This window comes from Fusarium coffeatum (assembly GCF_003316985.1).
Source record: "Fusarium coffeatum strain FIESC_28 chromosome Unknown BRIP53273_contig_136, whole genome shotgun sequence".
Classification (NCBI taxonomy): Eukaryota; Fungi; Ascomycota; class Sordariomycetes; order Hypocreales; family Nectriaceae; genus Fusarium; species Fusarium coffeatum.
The window spans coordinates 22019-43103 of NW_022157929.1; the positions used below are offsets into that span (position 1 = coordinate 22019).

General features: G+C 48.4%; 7 protein-coding genes across 7 annotated transcripts; 2 read left to right on the top strand and 5 right to left on the bottom strand.

Annotated features, from left to right (window-relative positions):
• Positions 1-5596: 5596 nt before the first annotated feature.
• Positions 5597-7039, top strand: FIESC28_06240 (uncharacterized protein; the record flags this gene model as incomplete). Its single annotated transcript, XM_031160384.1, has 2 exons — positions 5597-6868; positions 6923-7039. 2 exons carry the CDS (start codon positions 5597-5599, stop codon positions 7037-7039), a joined length of 1389 nt encoding a protein of 462 aa, XP_031015430.1.
• A 250-nt stretch (positions 7040-7289) lies between these two features.
• FIESC28_06241 (uncharacterized protein) lies at positions 7290-7955 on the bottom strand (the record flags this gene model as incomplete). The annotated part of the gene is made up of 1 exon (XM_031160385.1): positions 7290-7955. The coding sequence occupies one exon, from the start codon at positions 7953-7955 to the stop codon at positions 7290-7292; it is 666 nt and encodes a 221-aa protein (XP_031015431.1).
• A 354-nt stretch (positions 7956-8309) lies between these two features.
• Positions 8310-10752, top strand: FIESC28_06242 (uncharacterized protein; the record flags this gene model as incomplete). The annotated part of the gene is made up of 3 exons (XM_031160386.1): positions 8310-8349; positions 8403-8545; positions 8602-10752. The coding sequence occupies 3 exons, from the start codon at positions 8310-8312 to the stop codon at positions 10750-10752; spliced, it is 2334 nt and encodes a 777-aa protein (XP_031015432.1).
• A 166-nt stretch (positions 10753-10918) lies between these two features.
• Positions 10919-12012, bottom strand: FIESC28_06243 (uncharacterized protein; the record flags this gene model as incomplete). Its single annotated transcript, XM_031160387.1, has 3 exons — positions 10919-11153; positions 11230-11728; positions 11781-12012. The coding sequence occupies 3 exons, from the start codon at positions 12010-12012 to the stop codon at positions 10919-10921; spliced, it is 966 nt and encodes a 321-aa protein (XP_031015433.1).
• Positions 12013-12860: 848 nt separating this feature from the next.
• Positions 12861-13964, bottom strand: FIESC28_06244 (uncharacterized protein; the record flags this gene model as incomplete). The annotated part of the gene is made up of 3 exons (XM_031160388.1): positions 12861-13583; positions 13632-13802; positions 13863-13964. 3 exons carry the CDS (start codon positions 13962-13964, stop codon positions 12861-12863), a joined length of 996 nt encoding a protein of 331 aa, XP_031015434.1.
• A 1071-nt stretch (positions 13965-15035) lies between these two features.
• Positions 15036-16415, bottom strand: FIESC28_06245 (uncharacterized protein; the record flags this gene model as incomplete). The annotated part of the gene is made up of 3 exons (XM_031160389.1): positions 15036-15069; positions 15122-16292; positions 16346-16415. The coding sequence occupies 3 exons, from the start codon at positions 16413-16415 to the stop codon at positions 15036-15038; spliced, it is 1275 nt and encodes a 424-aa protein (XP_031015435.1).
• A 1626-nt stretch (positions 16416-18041) lies between these two features.
• FIESC28_06246 (uncharacterized protein) lies at positions 18042-20188 on the bottom strand (the record flags this gene model as incomplete). The annotated part of the gene is made up of 4 exons (XM_031160390.1): positions 18042-18053; positions 18436-19323; positions 19371-19754; positions 19817-20188. 4 exons carry the CDS (start codon positions 20186-20188, stop codon positions 18042-18044), a joined length of 1656 nt encoding a protein of 551 aa, XP_031015436.1.
• Between the last annotated feature and the right edge of the window lie 897 nt (positions 20189-21085).

Genomic DNA, 21085 nt, shown 5'->3' on the forward strand with positions numbered 1-21085 from the left:
AGCAAAGCAGAGAGCAGATGCTAGGTAATTAAGGTAAAGTGCAAGGAACAGGCAAAGCAGGTGCTGGGCTTGGACTGGGACTGGGACCTGACTCTGGGTGTGCGGATTCCGGGGGCGGGACAAGGACAATTTTTCAGGGCACCGGGGGCCGGCAGGGAAGGGAAGGAATGAACCAGGGCCAACGAAATGCTGCAGGTTGAGTGGAAAAGAAAAAAGTCGACGTCAGGTTTTGGGCGGAAGCAGAGACACGACGACAGAGACAGAGACAGCCCAGAGAGAAACTCAGACATACAGACACAGCGGGCACAGGCTAGACAGGGCCCCCAGGGAAGGGCGGGAGTGGCCCACAGTCACTGAACTGCACTCGCTAGGCTTTTCTTTTGGGCTTGGTCCTGGTCCCTTCGCAAGCTAAAGCAAGCGGCAGAGGGCCAAGGTACGTACTCCTTTTTTTAGACAGGGACTTTTCCCAGGTTTAGCGCATCAGAGGATCAAATGGAAAGCCTCCCCCCGGTTACCCCCTTGTCAATGTGGCAATGGAAGGGTCCCGTCACTCTGGAGCCCTTTCAACGGGGCCTTTTAAGAGAAGAGTGGGAACTTGGACTAGGAACTCTCGAAACCGTCTCACGAGGTAGAGGTACAAGGGTATCCGTCAAGTTACAGTCAGCCCCTACCTGTGTCCTGTACCTATACTCACTGGCGGGGACTTCCAGGTCTTCTTTCGAGGGGCATTGCGCATTGCATTGCACCTGAACGTTTAGACTGATGAGGTGGCGCCCAACCCACTGGAAGTTGAACCGGGCGTTGGAAAGACTAAGAGAGGGCTTATGAGGGGCCGCTGGGTTGACGCCGCTGGCGCTGGGTTGGTTACCTCTTAGGTTCTCTACGTCTAAGCTAGCTGGGTGCTTGGAGTTTTACGCGACGGGGCAGCCTCGTAATGGAACGAACAGGCAGGTCAGCACCGCAATATTGAGTGGAACTTGTATGGATTAAAGCACGGATAGAACAAGCGAGCGAGCGAGCGATGGATACTGTAGAGTATCTTCTGCAGACACAGATCAGACATGCATAAAAGCAATAAACCGCATCCTACCGAAGTCCAGCCCTCGTGATGCACCTGATCTGATGGAAGGCCCGGATGCAATGAATGAATCGTATCAAAAGTCAAATATTGAACAGCAGATGGTGGTCATCGACTTGACAAGAGGGGGAACACCAAGCTGACTCGTCTACATCTAAGCTCCCGATTCAGTGAGGGGCATAAGAAGGGAAGCTCTGGTATTGGTTAACGTTACTTATTGTTAGGAGATTTGTTTGTGTTTCTGATGTACATTACAGTAGAGGCAGACTAAAAAGCCATCACCAGAGTGAAATACCAATGGTATGAAGATGATGTAAAAGGCGGGGAGAGAAATAACACGATTCATGACAGCACAGGAGGGAGCCAACCATGTCTGATTCTTGACTACCTGCTGAAGACTCTTGAATATTATCTCTACATTGATCTACTCGAATAATTAAACTGCAAGTCAAACCAATACTTTGTCCATGCTTCAGTATACGACTATGCTTAAGAACAGACAACCTCTGATCAATATCCCCTGTCGGTATTTGTGTCCTGAGCAGAGGCTGGGCAGTCTTGGCAGCCCAGCTAACAGTTCAGCAGCCGCTAGATTAACTCTGTAGGGAGTAGCGGATGCTATTTTGGCCTTTCTTTGAACGAATTGCATGAAACAAACAGACGGTAAACTCGGCGTCTTTCTGTTGTCACGAGATGGAATTGGGTATGGATATTCGTATTGATACTGTCTTGTAAGAAGCTGAGATCGATACTCTTGAAGCTCGAGTAACAAAAAGGAAAAAGAAATGGGTCACCCCTCGGATCTTCCCTCCGCAAGGGAAACCCATCCCATCCCATCGATGATCGTCGCCCTCCTCGCATCGCATTGGCTTTTGCATTGGCATTAGAGAGCTCGGAGCTCTCAGCTCTCATACGTCTCATCTTATTTACCTGACCTCTCACCTCTCACCAATGCATCAGGTCGAGTTCGTGCCCTTCTTGTTAAGTGCCCACTCCCTTTAGATTGGCCAATTTTACATTTATATCAGAAGGGGGTGTGAAGGCCATGAGAGAACCCACGAGTTGATGCCTCCAACTTCCAGCCCACGGGGACACTTTCATCGGTGGTAAACTCCCAATTCGTGTGCGATCTTCTACAACCGTTCGCCACGATTGTAAGCCACAATTTCCATTCCACTTAGAGTTTATGGTAAGTCTTGATTTGACAGGATCGAGGTAGACGCCTTTTCCGTCTTATGACGGGTAAATCATTTCGAAATAAAAGTAAAAGATACAAGCACATGTCAGGAACTTTTTAGAAACTTCAATAATCTAATCAAATCAAACAATATTGATCTCATGAGCCTACAATTCATCCTAGTATTTGAGGTGCTATTGCAGGCATTGCATTGGCTTGGACGCTAAACTGTCACAGACTCAAGGGGAATTTGATCGTTTCGCCCTGTCCGAAGATCTCGTTCGTCGCCATGCGATCGAGCTTGTCACGCCAAAAAGGCCCCCCGCCCCTTGTTATTGCAGTTTGCAGTTGCTAGCAGTCAATAGTTAGCTGTTCAGCTTTGTCTCACCACTGCTGAGTCCAGTTCAGTTCTCAACTTCTCCCTCTTCTCACCATCACTCATTCGACAAAGCAATTCTGCGTACAACAGCTGCCAATTGAATACCCGTGCATGCAGCACGTTGCAGAGTTTCCATCAGACTGACGAATGTATGTACCTTGTACTGTGTCCAGGTACTGGTACCTTGTCCTGTACCTCGCATACCTATCCGTACCTTAGGTCACTGCAAAGAAAGACCCACGCAGCTTCGCCGTCCCTGCGTGTTTCTTCGTATTCCAGGTTCTCTTCTCTTCACAAGTACGAAGTCACTTCGCTTTCTCGAATCCCGACATTTGGGTTTTCAACGCCTGTCTGGGCATTCGTATCCGCTACCCGATGCTGCTTAGAAGATGATGACTGTTGAGACTAATCGTTGAGTCTTAGTTCCAGCCACTTTGTCTCTTGTCTTGGCTCTTCTTGGAACCTGACGATCATCACATCTCGCGTATATCACCGAGATTTACGTAGTAGACAGAGAGAGCACTCATACCTCTCTCCCCGAAACTCCAATCGTAGAGCAGAACAACAGATCCAGTCAGCCACCGTAAACAACCCCTGCAATAATGTGAGGACTTCCTCTTTAAGTTCAGTCCTCAAGACAACCCTGGGCTTTTCCATCAGGAACATGGCGGCATGGGTAGGGTTATTTCCGAATCAAGTTTTCGTCCACTCTCCAACGTCGATCCAACCTTAACATGGACATGGAGCGTCATCATCGTACAGAGTTCAGGTTCAGGTTCAAATCTTTAAGCTCTTGGATTGATCACCAGTAACAATCCAGGTTTCTTCAACGGTCAATTGAGGAAAACTGCTTAGACTTTGCCAGTGACGGTATGTTCAGAACGTCCCACAATCGACTTGTCATACATCATCGTGCCATGGCCCTGTATGTAAGGAGTTTGCTCTGTCCAGTGACTCGCTGCATGTATGTATCACGGAATGTACCTTGCTCTAACATTAGCACTTCTGCACTCTGCACTTTGAACGCGCGACCGTTGAAGCGGGAAGCTTGGACCCGGAGCTGGACCTGGAACGTTTGCGAATCAGGGACCAGACGGATCGATTTTGGCTTTGTCCGGCTTTCGGGTGGCCAACGACTCTGCAGTCATGCCCTGAATCGCGTGGCATGGAGCGACAGACAGACACACTCACACTTGCAAAGTTGAGATGAGATCACAGGGAGATCCCAGTTACCATCATCTCGTTCCTCTTTGTGACATCTCATCAACAATATCGACAATTGTGAGTCAATCAATCAATCAATCATGCTGCAAGGACATGAGATCCTTGTTCATCAGTAAAACGGCGAATCTTAGCGCTCCCGGCGGAAACAAAGTGGCGGCCCATCCCTCCATAACTCTCTCTAGCAGATGCTGTAACTCGGGGGTTCCTTGTCCACCAAGTCCATGGCCATGCATGTCAAGCCATGCAGGAGAAGGGACAGGCTTCAAGGCTTCGTCTCTGCTTATTCCTCAATAATCAGGTACAGTCCTGCATGAGAGATGTTTGTGTTCCACTACAAGCTGCACGAGATGTCGCTTCCCGTTGCCTACTTCAATACGTCTCTGGTCAATTCCCGAACTCAAGACAATGATATTGAGTCAATGGGTCAAAAAAGATGTCTTGATTCATCATCCTTCCGATAGAACCCAAAATTCGTTAGGGTTCACTCCTTTGTCACAGTCAATTGGGGCAATGACAGCGAACGTTTCGGTGCCCCTGAGGCTGCGTTTCATTGGGGAGCATCGGTTCTGGAGCCTGAGCCCTACAGCCAATCGATCTTGTATGTTTCAATAGTGCTCCGAGTTAGCTCAGTATTTTGCTTTTTCTCGGTCGAAACCTCAGATCTGTCCCCCTTGCCAGGTACAAGGCACAGGCACAGACACAGGCACAATCACGGCGTACAGTTGGTCGTTTCAGGGGTACGCAACCGCTTGCTCGCTCGCTTTGCATCAAAGAAAAGTAATGAAACGGTCCGTGCTGGTTCGGATGTGATGTGTTGGTGTTCCGCCACGTGGATGAGATACCGTGAAAGAAAGCCGTGAATCTGATAGGAACGTGGGACGAAGAAACTGCTGACAAACAGTTTTTCGTTGAAAGAGATTTCGACAAAGCAACCAAGTCTAAGGTAGGTAGCCTAACAGAAGTGATTGAACAGCTCAGGTTGCAGGAAATGAATGTCACGGCAACTTGCTTCTCTGTGCTTGCTCCCACTTGCATTATGTACTTCAGCCACAGTCAATGTCAATGAGTGAGTGATTATTTCACAGGCTAGAAAATGCACAATACGAGTATTGACGGCTGCAAGTGAGACGACAAGGTGCAGGACATTCGAGCATTGCCAACCGATTCTCGCCAATAATAGGATGGCGGTCATCTTGACTACCTAGTACCTATCTTTAGCAATGCATACACTAAAGGCTTATACTTGATATTCGCTGGATTAGTCCGTGACTCAAGGCGAAAAGGAAGATTTCAAGAATGCAAGGATGAATTGCCGTGACTCGGGCCATTGCTTCGAGTATAGTGATTGATGTAGAACCCTTGATATCCAGGTTCCGAAGCTTGGCTGTCTTGGGTATACGGCGCGAGAAGAGAAGTTGTTGGTGGTTCACGTAAAGTTGAAGAAAGATGAAGAAATGACCGATAAAAGACATTTCGCAAGCTTCAATGTTGTCAAATCAAGCCACTTGTTTAAGATGTGCATTTAAACTTATCTAATTGAAACACCACTGACACAGCTTCTAGAACCATTGGGCTTCAACGAGGTCCTCATGAGTCGTCACGTGACAGATCTCTCGATGTTTCCACGGCAACACGGACTTGGTGTTTATCACTTTCAATGATCGCAACAGACTAGCCCAAAGCGCAACCAAAAAAAGACGATAACCGAATTTGTTACAATCGACAGAAATCAGCAATCATGGCATACAATCCGCGCATGAGCATTATTCCAACCTCGCAGCAGAACTCGCGAACGAGAAAGAAGGAGGAAGAGGCAGATGCTTTTATGCGCCTCCCTGACCGCGAAATCGTAGGCTGTATTACCGACATCGGCATTACATTCACCGTTGCAGATCTTCAGAAACCAAATGCGGCTCATGTACAGCAAATCTTTGAATGGTTCGCCGAGCTTCTTCTCAATGCCACCCGAGAAACTGTCGAGCCGGCCATGCGTGCGGCTGCGGAGGACATCGCAGGAGAGTACGCAGATGTTATTCCTTCTGATACTCGCAACCTGATGGGCTTTTATGTGTCGCTGCGCAGGCTATTATTCGAGTGCGGCATCACCGATTTTAGCTTTAACGACTTGTACAAACCGACATACGACCGTCTTGTTAAGATTTTCAGTTATCTGATTAACTTTGTTCGATTCCGCGAATCCCAAACGGCTGTTATCGACCAATACTACAACAAGGCCGAGTCGACAAAGACTCGCATCGAGTCACTTTATTCCGAAAACCAGGAGAATGAGGGACGATTGGAGGATATGAAGCACAACCGCAAGGCAATGGAGGCTCAAGTCCGGGAAAAGACAATGAGGAACGAAGAGCTCAAGAAGAGACTTCTAGAACTTCGAAGGAACCAAGAAAGGGTCGCGCAGCGACTTGAAGAGGCCAAGCAAAAGAAGGGCGAGCTCACTGCAGCATTGGAACAAAAGACCCATGAAAAGGTTACTTTGAAACAAGAAAGCACAAAGCTGCGACCTTATGTGCTCCAGAGCGCCTCTGACCTGCAGGAGAACTTGGCCGAGCTGCGCGAGATCCTCAACAATGATAAGTCACACATCGACGCTTTGGACCGAAGAGCCCGAGCCCTCCAAACATCAACAGACTCTTTCTCGGTTGTCTCAACAGATGTTGCATCATGCATCAAGATTCTCGACGAGATTGCTTCGGAACTCGCTAAAGAGGAGGAGGAACTGGCACGGAATGCAAAGCAGCGTGATGCCCTTTCAGAGCGCGGTAACAATGCGCGTGAAGTCGAGCGTACCGAGACTATGTTGAAACGCCAACTGTCAAAATGGATGGAACGCACAGAAAAGCTGCGTGAGCAGAGCAATCATAAGGCGCATGAGGCAAAGGAGAAGATGCATGAACTCCGGGCGATTCACAAGCAACTTACCGAGGAGCACACGGAGAAGGGCAAGGAGATGGAGGTTCGACGTGTCAGAATTGAACAAACTGAGAAAAAGGTCAGCATTCTCCAAATATTCTTATGCAGATTGCAATTACTAACATATGGATAGATGCTTGACTTGAAAGAGAACATTGAGAATGAAGTCCATAGTGCGCACGAAGAGTACCGCAAGATGGAGGCACATATCAAGCTATACATCGCCGAGATGGAGCAGGCGATTGCTTAGTTCTGCTCGTTTGGTGTTTGCTTTGTTTTCTCATGCTTTACGTTATGATTGGCGGCGATTCTTGGAAATAGATACCACGGGATGGCGTTGGGGGTGTAATGATGTGTTTATGTTAACGCTGATGTTTACGTCTACTCTGAGCATGACAATGATGTAATGCTTTCGACGGTCGGCATAATGCCTAATGATATAGTACATATTGTAATATCAAGAACTACATGTACCTCCATGATAAGGTTTCTGGGGTATATCATTCTTCCCGAACTTCGAATTCGAACCACCGATTCAATACCTGTTTGATGCTAACAGTCCGTCCATTCCATGAACCATCATCCTTTCTCGCTGTGCCGTTTAATAAGGGTACCATCTCTCCTCCGAGCTGTTCCAAGTCTTCATGTCCCCCTATGCCTTTTGGTTCGATTACTGCAGCTCTGAACTCATTCCGTAGCGCAGCGTCGACCAAAAATGCTGCTGAGTTCCCGATACCTTGCGCAGACCATTCGCTCGCGTCTCGATGAAGAGCCAAAAGACCATAAACCAGAAGAAAGGGTGGACGAGAGCCAGGAGTGTGGTTTGGCGGAGCTTGTATTGAGGAGTCTTTGGGCGTGAAGACAGAAAGATAGGCACGTAGATGTGTAACTGTTGGCGCAAATAGGATGCGTATGTGGCGGGATATGGCTATTTGGAAGAGTGACGACTTTAGAAGAACATGTGAAGGCTCTGTTGGGTTGTCTTGGTCTTCTTGTTGCTCATCCTGAAGAGCGAGGTGGTGTGTGATGTCCTCGATAAGTGACTCTTGAAACTCTGTTTTCGAGGAACCAATTATTACTGTTGTAGGATATCTGTGGTAAGATATGATATATGATAGAAGCTCTGAAGGTGTTGCTGGCGCGAGGACAATAGGTCGAGATGTCATTGTTTGGATGTGAAGTTGTACAGGGTAGCTTCTTCGGTGAGGATATATTAAAGTTGTTGTAGAGTTGGTCAGCATAGTTATAGGTCATAAAATCTTCTTTGTTGAAGAAAACTATAAAACCCAATTCGCATTATCTGCAATGCTTAGATTTGCATTTGCTCGAGTCTAAATGCCAGTATGAAGATGCTAGGTAAGGATGTATCGTAAAGATCCCCCACCAATTATCACGCCCCTCCACCTCCATAGTCCGCGGCAACCATCGCCTATAGAACCTCATCTCAAACACCTACACCCAACCTCCAAAAGATCTCCCTCCTCTCCCAACGCGACGTAAGCTCAGAGCTCACTCGCACAATGGAGTCAATAGCACGCATCTCGGGTCTTATGGAGACTGGTATGCTTCTCCGCTGACCGCTCTGTTCAGTACTCAACTAACTGATTCCCTAGCGAGGGAGCTCACCCTCGATGCAGCCCAGGCGACGCGCGGTGCGCGCACGAGCTCCAGACCTCTGGATAGGAACCAGATGAAGAAGTTATTGGATAGTCGCAACGAGCGCGAGGTTCTTGATGGGTTACGGCGTGTTCTTGCGGTACGTTGTGCTGTCCTCTCTGGAGATGGAGCTTGGCACTAATAGTGATGCGGCAGATGATGTACCGAAACCACAAGACCTTACCCTTCTTCTCTTCCGTCGTCAAGAATGTTGCATCCCCGAATATCGAGATCAAGAAGCTTGTCTATATTTACCTCATACACCATGCCGAACAGGAACCCGACCTCGCCCTACTCTCCATCAATACTATCCAGAAATCCCTATCCGACCAAAACCCTCAAGTCCGAGCTCTCGCCCTCAAGACCATGTCCGGAATCCGGGTCCCCGTCATTAGCCAGATCGTAGCCCTTGCTATCAAGAAGGGTGTTGCCGACATGAGCCCCCACGTGCGGAAAGCGGCTGCCCTTGCGATCCCGAAGTGCCATCGATTAGACCCGAGTCAAGCGCCGCTTTTAATCGAAGTCCTGACTACTCTGTTGGGAGATAAGCAGTATTATGTCGCTGGAGCCGCCGTGTCCGCTTTCCTGGAGATTTGCCCTGACCAGATAGATCTTATACATAAGCATTATCGCGCTCTGATAAAGCAGGTGGTGGATATGGACGAATGGAGTCAACTAGCTACACTGCGACTCATGACGTATTATGCACGAAAGTGCTTCCCACGAAGGTCTCAGTCACCGGACGAAGCTACCGAAACCTCACAGGATCAGAAGGTGGACGACTTCTATGGCGAATCGCGACAAGCTAGTCGAGGCCAAGGATCTTCAGTATTGGACCCAGATCTCGCATTGCTACTGAACGGAATTAGACCTCTTCTACAAAGCCGAAACGCCGGTGTCGTTGTCGCCGTTACTAGATGCTATGTCGACATTGGTACACCGGAATATGTGAAGCAGGCCATTGGCCCCTTGATCGCCTTACTTCGTGGAGCCCAGGATATACAGCAGACTGCTCTCTTCAATATTGTTTCTGTGTGTCTTATTCGACCTGCAGACTTTGTTAAATATGCCAGTCACTTTCTTGTGCGGGCTACTGACCCAGCTCCCATATGGGAGTTGAAACTGGAGATCTTGACCATCATTTTCCCCCATAGTCCATCGCACGTCAAGAGTCTCATTCTGAAGGAGCTGGAACACTTCTCGCAGGGAACAAACAAAGCGTTGGTTCGTGAGGCGGTGCGTGCTATTGGCCGCTGCGCCCAGACCGACACTACTACAGCTCCTCGATGCTTGAAGTTACTCTTGGGTCAGATCACAAGTCTGGATGGTACCCTTGCTGCCGAATCGCTGACAGTAATTCGTCACCTGATACAACAGGATGTTCAGGGACATGTTGGAACGGTTGTTCGGCTGGCGAAGAACCTCGACTCGGCGACCGATCCCCAGGCGCGCGCCACGATTATTTGGCTGGTGGGTGAGTTTTCAGGCTTGAACGGCGAAGACAACATTGCGCCAGATGTTCTTCGAATTCTGCTTAAAGAATTCACAAACGAATCGCCAGTCGCCAAGCAACAGATTTTGCTCTTGGCGGCCAAGGTATACCTTCACCACCTCAACCGCAAGAGCGAAGCGGAAAAGGAGCAGGATGCAGAGGAGGATCCACCCATTGACACTGACACTCATCCTATTGAGAGACTATGGGAGTATGTTCTTCTCCTTGTCAGATATGACACATCGTTCGACCTTCGTGACCGTGCGAGAATGTATCGATCTCTGCTTGCGGTACCTCAGCTAGCGACATTGATGCTGCTCGCTGAGAAGCCTGCTCCACAGGCGCCAAGCCCATCTGAATCTCGAAAGGGATTCTTGTTAGGTTCTTCCACGTTGGTACTCGCGGGTGGTGGTGCTGTTCACGGGCTCAGGGGCTACGAGCCCTTGCCAGACTGGGTCGAAGAGGGACAACAGCCTGATCGTCGACTTCGAGAGCCCGAAGGTGGCCAGAGTTCTAAGTACGATGTCGAAAGAAGCACACTACCTGCTAGTGACAGACTGGATGAGGCTGCGAAATCAAGTATGCCTACCAAGGCCAATGGTACAGGTCTAGGCACAGGCGAAGCGGTTGGTGCCAAGACTTTGGATGACTGGCTTGGAGAAGAACAAGAAAGCGAGGAATCATCGGAGGAGACGGAAGAAGAATCCTCAGAAGAGGAGGACGATGAGGAAGGCGAAGAAGATGATGATGACGACGAGGAAGAGGAAACGGACAGTGATGACGACGGAGAGGCCGATAGATTGGTCAAGTCCTAATATCGATAGAAAGCATTATAAACAACGTTCAAACAGGTCTCGTCTGAGCCTCCAACATTTGATCTAATATCATTCCTAACAAACACCCTGCGCCCTGATCCAAACAAGCCTATACCAAAAACGCTGTATCAATTTCCCTTCCCAATCTGTTTCGACCAAAAGACTTTTAAGCATTCTGGGAATTTTCGACCTTTCTCTCCTCACCAGACGACGACTCCATGGGCGTTCCAGCCTCAGAAGTCTTCTTGTTTCGGACATTGGCCATCTGGAGGAAGAAGATACCAGGGTGGAAAGCAGTCAAACAGAAGCCCGTCACGAAGATCAGAGTACTGTCGAGTACGAGGAAGCTAGGCTCATCCTGCATAATGTGGTTGCCCCAACCGCCGGCCATTTCTGCGATTCTGTTTCTCGCGTCAGCTGATGTAAGAGATGTGCAAACCCCAGAACACGGGAGTTAAGATAGGGGAAGGAACGTACCGGTAGATGCAACGTGTGAGAATGGAAAAGTAAGCGACCATGACAGCACCGCCAAATAGCCTGAACTTCTTATTCTGCCAGACACGCAGCGACTCAGGGTTGACCTCGGAGCTGTGGATGTACTTCCTCACGCGGATCCAATAATCCGTTCCCATGATACCGAAGGCGGCCAGGACAACAACTTGGAGGACGACACCAGCGATAATGGTTCTGTTACCGGTTTGAGCCTTCTCGGGCTCATCGCGCTTGGCTGCTGCTGCGACACCACCTCCGATAGCCTGGACGACAAGACATGATAGATCGGCGGGGAGGAAGACGCGAGGGTACCAGCGAGGGTGGAATCGTGAGAGAGCTGGGTTGAGAGCGATGGCGACGTGCTTGAGGGTGAGGTATATGGCGGCGCAGATGAAGGTCGGGGCGATGATGATACAGCAGATTTGAGTCTGGAAAGCTGATGAATCCCAAGGGTTAGGGTTCATTTGAAGACGGCCAACATATCCTAAGTAGTATTAGCATCAGATATACTTTTCTCAAGTTGTTGATAACCATACCAATGGTCTCAAGTAGCAAACCTGCTCCCAACGTTGCAGCATACGTCCATGTTCTCTTCCAAATACCGATTCCCACAGCAGAAACGAACAAGATCGCAAAGCAGATGATGAAGAAGATACTGGAGCCTTTGTTAGGAACGTAGCCCAGAACCGTTGCTTCAGCAGGGCAGAGAGCAGAGAGATCAGTGCATTCGTCGAAACTCGCCCTACGACGGGCGAATAGTTCGTTCATGATGGACACACTCGATAGTAAAATATTGAAGAAGACAAAAAAAGCAAACAAGAAGAGAAAACTAATGTAAATAATAGCCGGGGGTTCGTTCGCCTCTTTGTTCTGTATGACGACTAATGACCTCGTTTCAGAACAACGACCCGCTTCATGAAATGACTACCTGACATGGACCGGCCGCTAAATTGGTCTCCGAGCATCAGGGGAATAAGAGAGAAGAGGGAGAAGAGTCTACAGGTACATATATGAGAGAGATGGAGGAGGGCCATCCATCATTGCTGACTCGAATGTAACCCCGAGAGCTCCGGCCTTTTTACGTACTAACCAAACATGAACGGGACTTTCGGGTATAGATTCCTAGATCGAATTACAATTACATTAAAAACCTTCACAGAAAGACGTAAAAGAACTGGAACTGGCTGATTTGTAGGGTTAAATAGAAGCTAGTGCCAAGAAAAGAATCCGCCAAGGTTCGGTTGGCATAATTCCCGGTAGATCGCTTATCTGGTCAAACGCTCGCAAAATGCTTATTTTTGCTCGCATTTCTCGCATTATCTCGCGTTCGCTCGTTTTCTCTTTCATTGGCGGCCGACCCCTGGTTTTGATACAAGAGTACTGTACTGTATCTCGGGTCGAAGATGCTCCGTTTGACATGACATGTTTGTTGTACAGGACAGGACTTCGGTGTTTTATAGATTGCCGATCCCATATTATTTGTTTGTGTTGCAGTGCAGGAGAGATTTCACATGCCAGGTTAAACTCAATCTCTTCTTTCCACAAGGTCTTGTGTGCTGTTACATCGTAAAGCTTATTATAACCCAAATCCTATCTATGCAGTATTCTTTCTAACTCTACTCCTCCTTACCGCCCAAATACCTATACACAACCGAAAAGTCCCTTCCTTGACACTTCTCCTCCTTCTCAGCAGCTTCATACACCGCAAACGCCGTCTTGGCCAACTCCATTCTTGCGTTCGCCTCTTCCGCCGCTACCATAGCCAATCTGAGATCCTTCTTCATGAGCGAGATGCCGAAACCGCCTCTGTAGTCTCTGTTGGCTGGCGCTGTTTCGACGACTCCTGCTACGGGGTTGTTTACTTCGCTGGGCCAGCAGCGTCCCGTGCTGACGTTGATGACGCCTGCTAGTTTCTTAGGATCCAGCCCCCATTGCATGCCCAAGTTCATAGCTTCTGCGGTAGCGATATTGTTGAGAGCTAGAAGGTAGTTGTTGGCCAGCTTTGCGGATAGACCGGCACCTTGGTCACCGCAGTGCAAGACTTTCTTTCCCATGAGCAGCAGAACCGGTTCGAGACGAGGAATGAGAGATGGTGAAGCGCCAAGCATAAAGGTGAGCGTTCCTGCAGTAGCACCCACGACACCTCCAGACATAGGCGCATCAACAAATGTACCCTGTCCAGCCGAAGACACCGTCTTCGCAACCTGGCGGGATGTAGATGGGTCAATGGTTGAGCAGTCGATGAAGACTCGGTCCTTTTTGGGAAGAGATGATGTGATGATGGATTCGTATACGCCCTTGACGTGCTGAGGTTCCGGAAGAACAGTGATAACCGTATCCTGGGAGTGTTAACAAGCCTGAACACAATTGATAAGTGAGGAACTTACAGCATCTTTAGAAGCATCGAATGCACTGGCTGATAGCTCAACCTGAGCACCATTGGAAGCTGCCTTCATCTCTGTTTCTAGACCCTTCATAGACTCGGGGTTGATATCAAAGATGGACACTTTATCTGAGGGTTTCAACTTTGACTGAAGGTTCTTTGCCATTTGGTAACCCTAGTACACACATTAGTTATCTGATATTCCTTCTTTTTGTAAGTGGAAATCATCACATACCATCTGTCCCAGACCGATGAATCCATAGTTATCCAACCGTCGTGCCGAGTTGGCAAAGCCTCGACGAAGCACCAAGCTTCCAAGTCGTGTTGAAGGTCTCATATCGATAAAGTATAACAGATTACAGTCCAATACTTGACTCAATGTAAAAAGGGAATAAAACCAATCAATTATATAAGAAACAAGATATGAGATCTTGGGGACGTGTGGGGGAATATGAACATGGACGGTTACCCGAATGACAGCCGGCCATTGCCGTACTTAGCCAGAGCTGCCGAGTAAAACACTCTCCAAGACAAGACGTCCATGATTTGTGAGTTGGAGATTGTCTTGTCCCGACGCGGAGAGAGAATGCGGGGGAGGCGCTGTGGGGAGTTTCTAGGGGCGAGCAGCACTAAAATCTGGGGGAGGAGGCGCTCCATTCAGTTTGCTTTTTTAGGGGTCACTACCTATATGACAGGCGTCAGGGTATTATAAGAATTGGTCACTAAGAGCATAAGAGATGAAATAATATAGTCACTTTATGCTAGCTTAGACTGGCTGTTAGGCTACTTTATTCTGGTGATAGCTTAAGCCTTTAAAAGGACGGACAATTCTTCTGTTACCCACCTGACCAGGCTATTCAACACTCTCATTACACAATGGGTAACTCATTAGAGTAATGAATGCTTTAAGTTTGTTTGTATTTTTGTTCGAGTCTTTATACATAGGTAATCTGATGGAAGTTGACGCAGTCCATACCTCTCAGAGGTCCTTTTGTATGAACTTCCTTGGTCATGTCCACCGACTCCCATTATCCCTTAACGCCTTCAACAAAACAGAACTAAGACCAACACCTGCGAAGACAGCTGTTAGGCCCAGGGGATATGTGCAATGGATGGAAGGTTTGGCAGTAGAGTTAATAAAGAGGTAAAAAGTGATGTGGTATAATAAGTAGTGATAAGTGACTAAGATGCAATGTCCTGCACATCTTACCCAGACAATAGGAGGGAGTATATTTGGGGTAGTGATCTGTTAAGACAGAGCGACAGTAAACGAAGGGCAACCTGGAAAACAACAATAGCCACGCCGATCCAACCAGTCCATCCCATATTGCAGCCATAGTCGTTTCGGGGATTATTCAATTCAAACCCCTACTGATGGCCTAATTTTCCAGACATGAAAATTCGTAACTTAGAGGAAGTTCATGAGCCAAGGAACAAAGTAACTATTGACATGTTAGCGGTCATCTCAATACTCTCGAAACAAATTCAACTTACCCAACTGCGACAGTGGCACCTAGTCCGAGCAGGGCTCGGTTCTTGACCTTTGCTTTCCTTAATTGAACTTCGGTCTTGGCCTTCTTTGATCTGGGCTGTTCCTCTGGGGTCGTCTCGCCCTCCTCGTCACCCACAGAGATATCCACGGCCTTACGCTTGCTCTTCTTAGCTGAAGCAGGGGCTTCATCAACGTTCGTTTCCTCTTCATCCTCAGCCTCGTTCACCTTGCTCTTTTGGACCATCTCCTTAGCGGCCTCCATCATCTGAGCAATCTCTTCCGCGCTTGGGGGTTCGCCAGCAGTGGGCAGAGGAAGTTCAACCTCAGTAATTGTGCGCTTGGTCTCAATACCAGCCTCGTCTGTGATAGTATCCTCTTCAATATGAACCTTGACCTTGGGATCCTCTTCTCTGGGCTCCAGGACAATAGCAGGCTCGAACTCGGTGGATTGCAGCACAATGTCTTCCCGCTTGGTCTCCTCGATCTTGTCCTCAACCTCCGCGGTGCCGTTGACGAGTTCAGCATTCTCAGTGATAGTTTCGACAGTTTCGGCCTTGGCGCGGGTGCTTCGCTTTCGGGGCGATGGAGGGGCGCGCCTCGTGCTCGTGCTGCTCTTAGTGGGGCTAGCAGAACGACGCGAGCGTCGAAGAGCAGCCGAGGGAGTAGGAGGTGCCAACACAGGCTGCGACACCTTGAGGGCGTCGAATTTGGGAGGAGCCGAAATGATCTTGCCGGGCGAGCCAGCAGGAGTTGCGGTGCTGATCGGGGCAGGATCTAGTAGCGCGCGGATCCAAGGAGCAATTCTGTACTCCTCGGCGAGGATAAGAGCCTGCTCCGGGGGAATCCAGACGTTGCCAGCAGTCTCCTCGTGACTCGTAGTCGGAAGAGACTTGATGTACTTTCGTTCGGCCTCCTCGTCCGAAGCTTCCGCATAGGGGAAGCTGGCCTTGAACATGCCGGTCGCTGAGATGTAACCATCGTAGCTGCGTCGCATGAGGAAGTAGCTGCTAGGGCTGGACTTGAAGATTCCTGAGACAATACCCTTGGGCAGGGGGGCGCGAAGATGCGCGTAGTCAAAGATACCAAGAGCAGCCTGTTCGGAGTCAATACCAGCGGCCATCTTAGGTGTCAGCTTAGTCTGTCCAAGACGACGACGCGAAACCATATCAGAATCTGGGAAAGTGTGAGCATCCAAACTCGCGACCGGAAAAAGTTGGATTATTTACAGTCGGGTACATCCTCTGTAAGAAGAGGGTTGTGCTTGACGGGCAGAGTGCGCTCGCGTTGAGAGGCCATTTTGAATGATGTCTATTATCGTGGGGGGGCGCGGCGCGACCAATGACCTCAGAAGAGCTAGATCGAAGCGTAATCGCGACAGACGAAGAAATGTGCCTTCGTCTTTAATGCGCAAACAGGGTAAAGTATAATTAATGGCCTGTGTAAAGATGAAAAGTCGTGTCAGTGAATTGATCGCGATGCAACGTGTAAGATTTCTGGCGCGGGCTCGAGATCGGGGGGTACGGGCTGTAACAGTTTCGACGTTCAACGTACCGTGTCAAGGCAGGGCTTATCTCATTCAATAGAACAAGTAAACCTCGAAGACGTCAATGGCGCTTCGGGTAATAAAATTGATAAGAGAAAAGGCAACTTTAACGGTGCCTTGTGCCGTAAATAGAGGGAGAGAAGAAGAACACGGATGAAGTAGATGAAGGTGAAAAAGATGGGATCGCGACAGATTCGACGAGGGCAGACAGAGCGAGAGCTGAGACGGGAAGAGCACTCCAGTCGAGTCGCGCAAATTACATCGATAGTGTCAAAGGACTTTAGGGTGGCCCTGTTAGCGGATTCACCCCGAAAAGGTTAGTGTTAAGAGCAATAGTGGAGAGCTGCGAGATAGATTGGTACTGTTGTTAGTGAGGTAGAAGCACTATTTCAGAGGTACTCCCCTAATGCAGTGATCAAATTGCCCCCATTTTGCCGGGCACCTGACATAGCGCCATTACCCGATGAGTTCCCCCTGCCAGCATCCATGGATCCATCAGCATAAACAGTACGTATCTCCTATTTTACGCGTTCCTCTTTTTCTCGCGACACATTTTTGTTGAGATTTTTTTAATTAGATTGTCAAGTTGATTAGATTAACGAGTCGACAGTTCCAACAGCTATGATCTTCAGGGCCTAGTCTGTCATCCCCTATCCTTTCTTCGCTTCCCTGATCCATGGCCATGGACTGCTGCTACAGTACTAGCCAGGCCAGGAGTATGTACACGTGGGGAACCTCCCGCTGTTCTAGAGTCAGCCAGCAACTCTTCTGCCGCCCCTAGCAACCAGCCCGACAGGTCCAGCGCCAACCAACGTCGATCTTTCACTTCAGGGTGAACCACACCCCCAACAATAGAAGCAAGCCCAGTCATCTAGGGTCCCTGGATCCCCCTGTACAACACAGTACCGAGACCTCGCTGTGCACGAACAGGCGACTGCGTGTTCACAGAACGCGGGGAAAATGCATGGGTTTGGGTTATCGCTGCCATCAGTATCAAGGTTATCTGCGGCTGCGGCGCCCTAGGACGATTAGAAGCGAACCGCAAAAAGCAGCAAAGACATGACATGGATTGTGCTTGACAGATGTGGTCTGAGCAGAGACAATAGTCGCAAAGCTTACAGTTTCACTCTTTGTTTATCTGCAATGGGTTGGTTAATCACGAACCTAACTGCGACATTGGCAAATGGCAGCGCGCCATGTCACTATCACGCGTTAAGTAGTGCTGCAACCACTATGTCTATGGATCTATTGTCAGCGTACCTATTTAGCTAGTCGCCTGTGGCCATGTACCAGGGTCAGGAACACTTAGTTCTGCCATTGAGCAAGAGACAAAATACAAAATATCTTGGTCTCCAGGTGGGCAACAGAAGAAATGTTCTCTAAAGCTTGGGCTACCAAAGTAAAGTAGTTTAAGATCTACTACATTTTCAGCATAAAGTAATCCACTTATTTCGTCTCTTATGATTTCAGCGATCAATTCTTCTGACACCCTGACGGTCCCTTTGATCGACTAAGGTTCTAGAAATGAGGAAACATTTCAACCCACGCAGGCGATACATAAACGTTTTGAGGGACATGCCTGAGACTGTAAAACGATTCGAAAACAACAAACCCCCGTGCTGCCATATATGTAATCAGCGCAAGCCAGTACGCAACCAACGTGAACAACCACGCAGCCTGTCCCGTATCACCCGGATCAGTATCAAGGAGCCGATTAAACACTGACATAAGGAAGTACACTACCAACGCAGCGGAGATATAGAGGCAGCTTACGATCCATATCAACCTCTCCAGCTCGCTTGGGAACTCCCAATTCCAGGCGGAAAGATGGACGCCACCGTAGATACCTGACAGGACCAAGAAGAGGCCAGCCAACCAGGGGAATTCTTTAAAGAAGCCAGAAAGACCGAAGACGTTCTCGTTTTCTGTGAAGAAACTGAAGTTGATGTCCAGATTTCTCTTCCCTTCGCCGAACGGCATAGTTCTATACGCACATTCTAGGACCGGTTCGAATTCCGGTAATCGGGCAAGAAAAAGATCTTGGCCATTTTGAGGGCCCGAGTCGTACTTTGGGTCTACCAGTTCGAACTGCCACGTCGTTTCGTTTACTTTGATGAACTTGGCTGTTGTGGCCAGTGAGTTACGATCGTGGAACGGAAAAGTTGAAAGTATGGCATCCCAGCGACAGAGGAACTCCTTTGTCAATATTAGGGGTAGGGTTGTGAATTCAGAGTGGTATAAGAGACCGGAGGGGAGAATGTCCCCTGGCCACATCTCCAAACCTGGCTCTGGCTTAACCCAAGGCCCTGGCCGTGAATTGGTCCATATATTGCTTCGCTCCTCGTGAGTAACAGCCGCTGCTGAATCTTTCACCTGAGTCAAGTCACTCCATGCCTGTGAAGATGTAGATGTACCCTGAAGTGGTTGAAGCTCTTCGATTTCTTGGTTGTAGCTAGATCTCGAAGATTTTGGTATGACCCAACCAGGCTGTATCAAGCCACCTCTTCTAGGTGGCGGTAGTCGATCAGAATCTTGCTGAGGAGGAAACAATGCTAATCTGGTCGACATGTTAGGATAATATTGGCGCTGTATCAAGAGGGCTATCTCTCCCTTGAAAGCCTCCGGTCTGATAATCTCTGGCTGTTGAACATCGAGAGGTTTCTAACAACAGTCAGCAAACAGTTCAAAGCCCAATTATCTGAACGCACTCTAAACCAGCACATGTAGAGAAATACAGCACACACAACATGAACCATGGTGTGTACCTCCAATAAACTGAGGGGCAAGTGGTGTATCTTTCGCATGATGCATTGCATGATCATCCATAGGACTTGTGTCATGACGAGTAATTTCTGAAAATAGTCGGCTTTACTCTTATCATCGATCTTCTTCTTCGAAATTGGTATCCAGTGTCCTCTCTCTGCCAGCCATATTACTGTCAGAGGACTCAGTCGCACGGAATATGGACGGTTCGCAGGGTTGAAGTGTCGAAAAGCCTTGTCATGGAGGTCAGGAAAGGATAAAAGATCGTCGATATTCACTCTAACACCACCCATGACGATGAAAAAGGTATAAGACATATCGATGACGATCTGGATAGTAGCGCAGAGTTGTTAGAACCATTGCTGGTAATGTGGTCTGGGACTGAACTTACATGGTCTTTGTCAGAAGGAGATCTCGTCTGTAGAGCAAGAAGTTTGGCCTTGAGACTCCAAGCCTGCTGCAATTGGTCTGCTGCCATATAAAGAGAAATTTCTGGTGCAAAAAGGGTGATTGCAGTCCACTTGAGCTTGTAGAGAAACACTTCGTGCCATGCCGTCTTGATAGGAACGTCAAGATGTAAAGCTGTATAAATACACGCAACGAGCGTCAAGATGCAGCTCTGAAGGATATCAAAGGTACCTCGAATGTCGGGCGAGTTAACCCAGGCGGGAGCAGTGAGGTTGGGTTCGTTATGTTCATGGTTTTTGACGATTGTCCATGGCTGGATAATTGCCGACAAATTGCTTGGGACTTGGTCAGCCATGGTCAGCCATTACCATCGCCACGACGTATATAATGTTGATGGAAATAAGAATACGAAAATTCATCTTTGCGGGGAAGAGCTGAATAGTATTTAGATACCAAGATCAGGCTCTGGTGCAGCATTTGTGAAGTACCGAATCAGGCTGAGGCTGAGGCTGAGCATGCAGCATCTATAAATAATGGAGAGCTGAAGAGTGAGTGTTGGTTGCACTAACCCCTAACCTTCCCTCCCCTCTTTCCCTATTGTGTAGCTATGTAGCGACTTCTATCAAGGCAAGATAGAGACGAAAGTGGCGGTGGCTTCCTTCCTTCCTCGGAGCCTATTGCGATGCAAGTAGATGCAGGACACAAGTGTTGAGACCAGCGGGATAAAGATTCTCTACGCTACTGCAACAGGCGCTTGCTTTCCAAGACTATTCGTTAAGTTGAAGAAGGGACTAGTTGACACTCCTTCCCAGTTGGACTCCCTTATACTTTTGAGCGAATTGTTGGGCAGATACCATGCAGCAGGATATCACTGTGAGCGAGTGAATAAACGTTCCTGAAACGATAGGACATTATCAATACAGCCTAGATAGACAAGATGTTGATATACGTTATAAGCGCAATGATGCCAATTCCGCATCAATGCGGTACGAAAAAGATACAAACAATACCCTCAAGAGTAAATATAACCACCAGCGAGCAACACCCTTCATCAACGTACACAAGCTAACCAATACTCCCCCCCTTAACCCACAACCCGCCATCATCAAAAACGCATAAAACAGGGAATGGCTAAAGAAGCCATACACAGCAGAACAAACAAGGCAAAACAGTCGTGAGAAAAGAATTGGATATCATTAAATGTCCTGGCACAAAACGCCCTGCGCTGCGGGTTGGATGACACATGCAAGCA